At 36.6% G+C, this 9,466-nt stretch overlaps 1 protein-coding gene across 1 annotated transcript; it reads left to right on the top strand.

Moving 5' to 3' along the window:
• Window positions 1–4,421: 4,421 nt before the first annotated feature.
• On the top strand, window positions 4,422–6,614 carry ZNF770 (zinc finger protein 770). Its single transcript, XM_009074114.1, has one exon. The coding sequence runs from the start codon at window positions 4,422–4,424 to the stop codon at window positions 6,612–6,614; it is 2,193 nt and encodes a 730-aa protein (XP_009072362.1).
• Window positions 6,615–9,466: the final 2,852 nt, after the last annotated feature.

Genomic DNA, 9,466 nt, shown 5'->3' with positions numbered 1-9,466 from the left:
CCGCTCTCCGCTCGGAGCCGCCCGCGGGCTGCGGCGCTTCAGCCGCTTTCCCTCAGGGCCACCGCGCTCACTGCTCTTAGGTTTCTAACTGGGTTTTCGCGCGTCTCGCTGGAGTGTGTGAGGGGCTGGGGGTCTCCGTCCCGGGGGTCTCAGTCCCTCAGCAGAGCATAGCTTTGTTCTTAAACAGGCCTTGCTTCGCCGTCATAGACCTTTTATTTCGTTTTGCTCCAGAAAAGGTTTTGGAAAATTACAAGGAAGATAAGGGAGAATGAGAGGTGTTAGCTCTGAGGAGTCGTGATGCCTGATGTTGGTTTCTGGTGGGTGATAGTTACCTCTCGGGTAATTTGTGCCCACATCGCAGCAGTCTAAACTTTTCTCCCGGGATTGCTGGTGAGGAAATGCAGCAGGGAATGTGTTTCTCTCGGGCTCCTCTCTCAGCCACATGCTGTCTCTCATAAATCAGCAGCGGGGTTTTCACTTTTCTGTTGTGTCGTTAGCATTACAGGAGGCACCTGAATGTTTCTGTACACCTTTAGTATTTTAATTCACTTTCTTATATAATCGTTTCCGGGACGCTATGAGCATTAACATACCTCAAGAATCTGAGGGTAGACTATTAACAGTAATGCAGAAGAATCCTTCTTGGCAAATTTTTGAAATTATATTGAATCTTCAATTCTTAAGTGGCTTGTTTTGAATTATAGTAATGAGTCATGTTAAAACAAGCCAGACTATATATATATCTTGTATAGGGTCAACTATATAGCTGTGGGAGTTTGAGAGGTGTTTGTACAACCTTTTTTTGAGACTTGCAGTGTTGGAGGCAGAGTGATCTCCCCACTTAACTAATTTGTATGCTAATTCAGAAAAATCTTGCAGCTGTAAGAACAATAATATACTTGAATCCTCTCTACTATAATCTGAAGCCATTTCCATTCATAACTATAAATGGTTTGAAGAACAGCTTATTTCTGTTTTCCATAAAGGTGGTTTTTATATTTTGTTTTGCAGTGTGTGTGTGTTTTTAAGTGTGTCTCCTCTTTTGTAACTTTTTGTATATTATACATTTAAGCTCAGATCATTCTTGATCCTCTTCTCTGAATTCATTCCGATTAGTTCAGATATTTGATGCAGTTTGAAGGGCAGTATTCAAAACTAGGTAGAGTGCTCCAGCTGAATTCTAGACAGTAGTAAGTAGGAAGGGAGATTTATGTGCTAACGAAGCTTTACATCTTTTTTACATCGTGGCCCTTAGTGCCATGGTCTAGTAACCACGGTAGGGTTGGACTTGATGATCTTTGAGGTCTTTCCTAACCTGGTTGATTCTATGATCTGCTCATGCATCCTGGTGTGGATGGTATGCCCTTATCATATTCACCTTCTGTTCCAGCTTAGACTCCAGGTCTTTTTTTGCTCAACTAAAACCTACTAAGTTTTCCCCTTTCCAGTTGACTATTCTGGCCTAAATTGAAGATCTTGCATTTCTTATGAAAGTGTCCTTCCTGGTTTGATTGGTTTTGTTGGTTTGGTTTTTATTTTTTCTAAAGAAGCAACATAAATTTCTCTGAACAGTGAAGACTGTATTAGAATTCTGAATTTTTATCCATCATGTTTTCATTTTATTGCAGCTTGCTGCCATCTGTAATATTAAGAAACATAATCTTTACTTAATCATTAAGTAATACTATTTAGGAGGGTCCTCTGTGTACTTTGAATGGCCTGTGTTGCTTCTTGATTCTATCTTTCTGCATGACCTTGCAGCCAAGATGAAAAGTAGCATCAGTTAGATATTAAATTGGACCTATGCCACAAACTAAATCCTTATCACATTGGGAAGTATGTTTTCTGACTCTAATTAGGACAAGCCAAGTATTCCCAAGGCTGGCAGGAAGAAATATTCCAAGCTTGTCTTTTGCTCTTTGATCTTTAGCAGCAGCATGTTTATTCCTTAGATGTGCGAGGCACAGAGCACCCTGAAATAGATGTGGAGAAGCCTGTTCTTAGTAAATAGGATTTGAAAATATATTTGGGCCATGCAGTAATGCCCATCTTGGCTCCTTTCTTCTTACCCTGCCTCCCCTTAGTTTACCTTATCTGAGCCTTCAGTCTTTCACAGGGCAAGAAAATCACAGCAAGAAGCTCTACTCTGCTTTTGACACCTTGTACTACAGTGCATTTTCCTCATTCACCAGATAGAATCTTTCAAAAATTTATAAGCTAAATACAAAATCCCTTGTGTAATATGCCACAGCTGTCTCTTACTTCGGACTTTTTTTCTTTGCATGTCACTGTAATGTTTGAGCATTTTCCTGATGTGTAAATTAGATCTGTATGACAGGATGTTAACTGAAATTCATCAGTCTTTACAGTTCTTTCTCAGGAGGTTTTCTTTCCCTGCTAATGGAGGCTGCCTTGAGCTGCACAGGAACTCTCAGCATAGCAGAGAAGCTTTTCTCCTTTTCTTAGCCTGCCTGTCTCTAGCTTCATGGTAGCACCAACTAGAAAGCATTTGGTGTCACACACTTACTCTTTCTAAACTCCCAACTCTCACACGGTATGAGAACGACAGGAAGGAAAAGGAGGTCTCCGAAAAATGTGTTTTCTTGCATTGTCAAAAAAACCCTGAGTAGCTGTTAAAATTCTATAGGAAAAGAGAACAAGAAAGGAAGAGTTGACTTTCTCAATTGCTCTATCTGTCCTGAACTATTTCAGTGAGATTAAGTAACTCCTCAGTGTAGTCACAGCCACATCTAAGGTGGGCATACAAATGTTATTTATTAAGGTCCAAGATTATATAGGAATATATCTGTTAGAGGCGGAACAATCCTACCAGATGAACCGGTTTTCTTTCTATTAAGCTTAAGAAAAATCTTGATTCAGCAGATATTTTCAGTCCTGGTGCATGTTTCTTGAATCTCATTGTAACTTGCTTCAAATTGCAGTAGGCTTTTATTCTTTGCTGTTACTTTGAATAGACATTTTGGGTATTTCTGAGTTTTTAAAAACTAAATATATTAACTCCTTGTGAAGTAACAGGAGTTTTGGAGACACTGAATAAATGAATTTTTTATTCTGCTGGTATGTTGAAAGAATATACAACTTGTAACAACTTTGAGATAAACAAGACATTCCAAGTAACTATAATTTGTGGTATTTTGGTACTACAACTCATAAGTACTAAATGTTATGCTGTTGCTCCCTCCATCCCATTTCTGTTACACAGATAATACCATAGAGGTATATTTATTCTGTTGTTCATACTGCACTTGTGAACTGGAATTCTTAATCTGTCTTAGATGCTGCCATTTAGAAATTATCTGTCCAATTGCAATTAGTCCAGAGATGATTAAAAAGACCAATGATTTTTCTTTTTTTTTGTGCAGCTAAAAGTAACACTTAGAAAACCCCAGAATTTTCCTAGTTTAAAAAAAAAAGAGAGAAAGCAGAGTTTGAATATATATAGTGACAGAGAACAATAAAAATAACTTTGTAGTAAAAAAAGGCTCAGCTGAGTGCAAGGAAAAGGTTTGTAAGAGGATGACACATTGGATGGAGTAGGAGCTCTGATGAGGTTAAGGACCTCCTTCAGTGGAAGTTAAGGCCACAGTGGAAGGCTTGGGCTAAATGTTTGCTTGAGGTGCTTTCTGGCTGTTCGTATGAACACTAATAACTTCTTGTGCACTCGAGTTCTTGCAAAGTTACTGTGTTTAGTTACTAAATGACTTAAAAACAAGAAACAGTATTTGCCATTTTGAGAGGAATCAAATACTATTACACTGCTGGATACAGTTGATAAGACGTAGAAATATGAATAGTAACTTTGTTTTTCCTTTCACTAGTATTGCATTCATTTAACTTACTTCTGAAGCCCAAGAAACCCTAGTTCTTCTCTTTTTCTCTCATGTTCATAAACATTATATTGGGGAATTAGAATTACTGCCGTAGGGGAGAAATTTATTACACTAAGTTCTTGTGAATTTTTTTAAGAATATGTCTTATTTGTAAATATTGTAAAATATAATGTAGTTGAACTGTATAGTATTTGGAAGTATAGGTGCATTTACAGCACAGATGACTTAAACTTGTTTTTCTTCTGGAAAGTAGTCTAGTTTTCCTGTGTCATGCAACCTAAGTGATTATTCTGTTAACAGGTATTTTAAACTAAGTTAAATCAAGAGTATTCTAATCTAGATACTTTTGGCCTCTTATGTAGAAAACAAGAGATGGACTTAGGCAATTATGTATTAATATTGGCTAAATAATACTCTCTTTCTTATTTTAGGGACCTGTGGAATTTAAGACTCTCTCTCCTAAGAAAATTTGCTGCTTCTACAGCCTTCCTTAGTGTGCAGTTGATGATTTCACTTGAAATTCCTATCTGAAGAAACTAATAGTAGGCAAGGTGTAATTGCCTTTTAAAAATGTTAAAAGTTCAGCGGTGTGTAAGAGCTGACAAGATACCCAAGAAAAAGCCATATATTTGTGACATGTGTTATAAACAGTTTGAAACTCCATCAAAATTATCTAGGCATTATCTCATACATACTGGTCAAAAGCCATTCGAATGTCATGTATGCAGTAAAACATTTAGGCAGTTAGTCCACCTGGAGAGGCATCAGTTAACCCATAAGCTGCCTTTTACGTGTAAGGTTTGTTATGCAAACTTCAAAAACGTAATCACCTTCTTAAAGCATCAGCAGCTTCATAACGAAAATTATGAGACTGATACAAAGCAAACAGAAAACTCTGTGAATTCTGAGCAAGACAGAGTCACTTGTGGCATAATTCGGTGTTCGGTGTGCCGGAAATCTTTTACAACAGAAGAGAGGTGGATGCTGCATCGGTGTCTGAAGTCAGATCATCCACGTGGTGCCAGAAGGAAAAAGAAAACTCACACTTGTGAGTCATGTAACAAGACATTTCAATCGAGATCAAAGCTAGAAAGACACTTCCTTATTCACACTGGCCAGAAACCTTTTAAATGTTCTTCATGTGGCAAATCTTTCAGACAGTCAGCACACTTGAAAATTCATCAGGTCACACACACAGAAGAAAGGCCTTTTCAGTGCTGTTTTTGTCAGAAGAGATTTAAAACACAGAGCGAACTCAAGAAGCACAAACAAGTCCATGCCAGAAATAAGACTTTCCCCAGTATTGTATACAAAGCAAAGACTCTTAAATATCCCAGACCATACAACGTGTTGGAAGGAAAGAGGGATAGGTCTGAGAATACCAACACACAAGAGTCACAGGAGAATGATCCACATGATGCTCACTCAATTTATATTGTACCCTTCCAGTGCCCAACATGTGAGCAGTGTTTTGAAACAGAGCATGTTCTAAATTTGCATGAGTGTTGTTATCCAAGAGATGGAAGAAGTTCAGCTAAAGGTACAACAGCATGCAGACAGGCAGTCAACATGAAAAATAAGATCCTGATGAAACTGAAGCGTACTGGAAGAAAGGCAACAGATTTTTCTCTGACTGACAGAAAGAAATTAAAATCGGGTCATGTTAAAAATCCTGACCTGGTTTCAGCTAGAGATCAGCATTCTGATCAGCATGCTTCCACTAAACCTTTCAAGGTTTGCCATGGCAAGCTTGACATGCACAATGCACGTAGTAATCGGATGAAAAGGACGTTTGCTATGCCATTACCTCGGCAAGAGTACCCACAACCTCACGACCTTGGCATTAATTTAAAAGGTGTGCTTACTGGTGAAAGCATGTTAAACATCGATGATTCAGTGGATAATAAAGATGATGCCTTTTATGGTTCATCAAATGATGATTTCTTTGATAATCCAGAAGTACTTCACTGTGCTTTTTCAGCTTCTGCTAAAAATACACATAACAGACACAAAGTGTGTAAATGTGACAGATGTGAAAAAATTTTTCAATCTTCATCCAAACTTCAAAGACATTATCTTATACACACGGGACAGAAGCCCTTTAGCTGTAATGTTTGTGGGAAGACATTTAGACAGTCAGCTCACTTAAAAAGGCATCAGCTCACCCATGCTAAAAAGAGACCATGTAAAAGCCCCATTTGCCAGGTAGAATTTGAAAACCTGAGCAAACTTTTCAATCATCAGGGAGATCACGCTGAATTTAAGTCATCTCAGCCTATGGGTTATTCAGGTTATTCTCAAACACCTTCACAGCCATCTGGCTTTCAAGAATTTGAGCTGACTCATTCAACCCAAGCATCAGAAATCAAAGTTGAAATTGAGTCAGGAGACTTTGTTCTTGACACCAGCAGTAAAAACCCACAGCCGTATTTGTGTAGTAAATTGTTGGAAACAGAGCAAAGCTGTTACAGCTATTGGCATGATTTTTCTGAAGGCACTGAAAAAAATGAAGTTGTTAAGAAATTTTATCAATGTAGTATCTGTTTTAAAACTTTTAAATCTCCTTCTAAGCTTGAAAGACATTACCTAATGCATGCTGGACAGAAACCATTTGAATGTTTAGTTTGTGGAAAAAAATTCAGACAGGCCCCACATTTGAAAAGACACCACCTTATTCACTTGAAAGAGAGCTTAGAGCTTAGGTGCACTGAGCAACAAGCAGAGAAAATATTGTTTTTATCAAAACTGGATAGTGTCCTATGAAATATATTAAAATTTTAGGTTCCATAATTATTAAAAGACTTATCTTAGACCAAATAATTAACTGAAGAGGATTATATTTTTCTGTTACAGAGATGACCTGGTGAAGAGTTAATTTACTATCTTCAGAACAGTCTACTTGATAAAATTTGTGAGATATGAACGTAAGAAGGTATTTAAAACAAAAAGAAGCAGCAAAAAGAAGCCACTTTGCATTCCTGTGGCTAAGTTAATTTGTAAATACCACAATCTGCAGTGCTTCTTCATGACTCAGATGTTTAAAAAGTTGTACCTTCTCCCATATAGTATTTTATGTTTAATGACAACTATCATAAAAGTAAAGACAAGAAGGTAATTTCCAGAATTTAGTAAAAATGGTCCTTTTACTTGCTTCTGGCTCCCTACATGATTCAAGCAAAGGACACTTGCTGGGTTTTTTTCATACCTTTAGAAAGTGGCTATTTTTAGATAAAAGATACAAAATGGAAAAAGGGGAGAAAGTTTAATGAGAAAAATCTTGATGTGACATTATGGAACAGCTAATAGAAAAAAATAACTGATGTGTAGTAGATGAGGAATTAGATCATTTCCCTTTTAATATAAAATATAAGGAGACAATGCTATAATATCAGGATTTATAATTAATTAATCCATTTTACCACTTTATTATCTCTACTTCCTTGTATATCACTTGCCTTCTCTAGCTTTTTTGGCCAATTCATACATTACTGAACTATTTTTCTGTAAGAAAAGAAGACAAGAAATTATCATTAATGTTGCAAAAGGGCTTACTCTCTGTTCCAGTTTCCTTTCCTTCTAGCATACACATTGAACCAGTAAAAGAAATGCTGTCTAAGATGTGATAATAACTCAGAAGAGCACTTTTGTCAGGAAGTCATGTTCTCATTACATTAAATATAAGAGACTGAAAATTACTTTTAGCTCAAGTTAAGTAATTCTGATGTTGTATTAATAGAATCAGTAGTTACACTTTCTGGTAAGTGGATGGCTTTGTCCATTGTGCCAGTGGGGCTGGCAAGAACTGTGAGTGCAGTGGAGCTTTATACATTATGAACAAGAATGAAGTTTGTTTCTTTATTTTTTCCCCTCTGAAAAAACCTACCTTTTAGGATACTTTGTTATGCAGCTTCTGAATGGTTGAAACCTGAAGTTCTTAACCCTATTTCTAAATTAATATATTTGTAAGATAAATGGCATTCTTTTCACTATTAGTGGGTTTGATTTTTCTTTCATTTTTGAAAGTGGCATGATCTTTGTAGTATTTGATGAATATGAAGTGAAGGGTGAAGGGAGTTTTTATTTTATTTTCATACATGTTATTATTTTCCATTTTCAGAGAGAATAAATCCAGGAAAAAAACAGTCTGTAGTTACTATGATTTTTGTATGACAGATGAATTCAGTACATTAATAATGACTATAGTTATATATTGAGATTTTTTCCTTCTTATGTGAATTGTTTCATATTGAGAGACAGAATACTGTATAAAATGTTTCGAAAGTGTATTGTAGAGCTCTTTTAAAATACTTGTAATAAAGTATTTTATTTATATTGTACTTTTATTGTATGCTTTATGTGCAAACCAGGGTTTTGAAACTACCTTTCAATATGCAGAAAAGGTTAAGACTGCCTATCAAAATAACTTTGTATGTTAGAACAATAGGTTTTGTTTCCGATATTTTTTGCTATAAAATATATTTAAAGATAATAAGATCTTTTGTAAGGTGTTACAGTTATTTAAAAATTGTATGTTTGAGGGTAATGTTCAGAGAACACTAAATTTCTATGGTTTGAAAAAGTTTAAGTAAAATGAAGGGAAGGTAATACAGAAAGCTACTTTTGAGGGATGAATTGACATGTGACAAGTGTTAACTATGATTAATTTGGAAAGTAATGAAACCTTTGGGCTTAGATTTCAGAAGGAAAGTAAGAGCCACTTGGTTTATCTGGCTTTCTACCCCTTTATAAATAGTTTTATTTCAGTATAAATTTGTGCTTTTAAAGGGATTGTTGCATAAACTAGCTAGAAAAAAGTAAAATGGTTTCTAAGAGTCAGGTGGAAAAAAACACCTGAGGTTGACATGCTGTCTCTTTTGCAGTTAACAGTAAAATTCTCCAGGTGCCTCTGAGAATTTGAGCTAGAATGGTTCTCCCAGTGATAATAATAACACTGTGTGTTGTTCATTAGTATGTTAGTCATTTTTCATAATACTTCAAGGCAAGTTCAAGCCATCAGTCTTTTAAGTAGTTTCTTTTAAGTTTCTTTGGTGGCAGAAACATTGCCTGTGATTTTGTTAGAATGAACTAATGGCTAATACCAATAACCTCATAGAACTGAAACAGTGGATTTTTTGAAGACTATATGCAGAACCAAAGCATATTGTAAAGAGGAAAACAGTGGGTCATCCTGTATTAACATTTTGCTCCTGCCAAGGGGAACTTCTCAAACGGTGCGGATTCAGCTCTGAGATTGTTCCATGTGGAATAGTAGAAGGGTCAAATATTTTAAAACAAGTAGAAAATCATTGAGAGCAGCTCTGCAGAGGAGGACTTGAGGGAGATGGTTGATAAAAAACTCAACATGAGCCAGCAGTATGCTCTCACAGCCCAGAAAGCCAACCAAATCATGGGCTGCATCAAAAGGAGTGTAGCCAGCAAGTTGAAGGATTCTTCCTCTCTATTCTTCTCTCGTGAGACCCCACCTGCAGTACTGCATACAGTTCTGGTGTCCCCAGCATAAGAAGGACATGGAACTGTTGGAGCAAGACCAGAGGAGGGCCACGAAGCTGGTAAGAGGATGGGAGTGCCTATGAAGACAGGCTGAAAAAGTTGGG

Source organism: Acanthisitta chloris, unplaced genomic scaffold (genome assembly GCF_000695815.1).
Source record: "Acanthisitta chloris isolate BGI_N310 unplaced genomic scaffold, ASM69581v1 scaffold29864, whole genome shotgun sequence".
In the NCBI taxonomy this organism is placed as follows: Eukaryota; Metazoa; Chordata; class Aves; order Passeriformes; family Acanthisittidae; genus Acanthisitta; species Acanthisitta chloris.
Note: the sequence above shows the minus strand (reverse complement) of the source record. Positions and strands in the feature narration are given on the sequence as shown.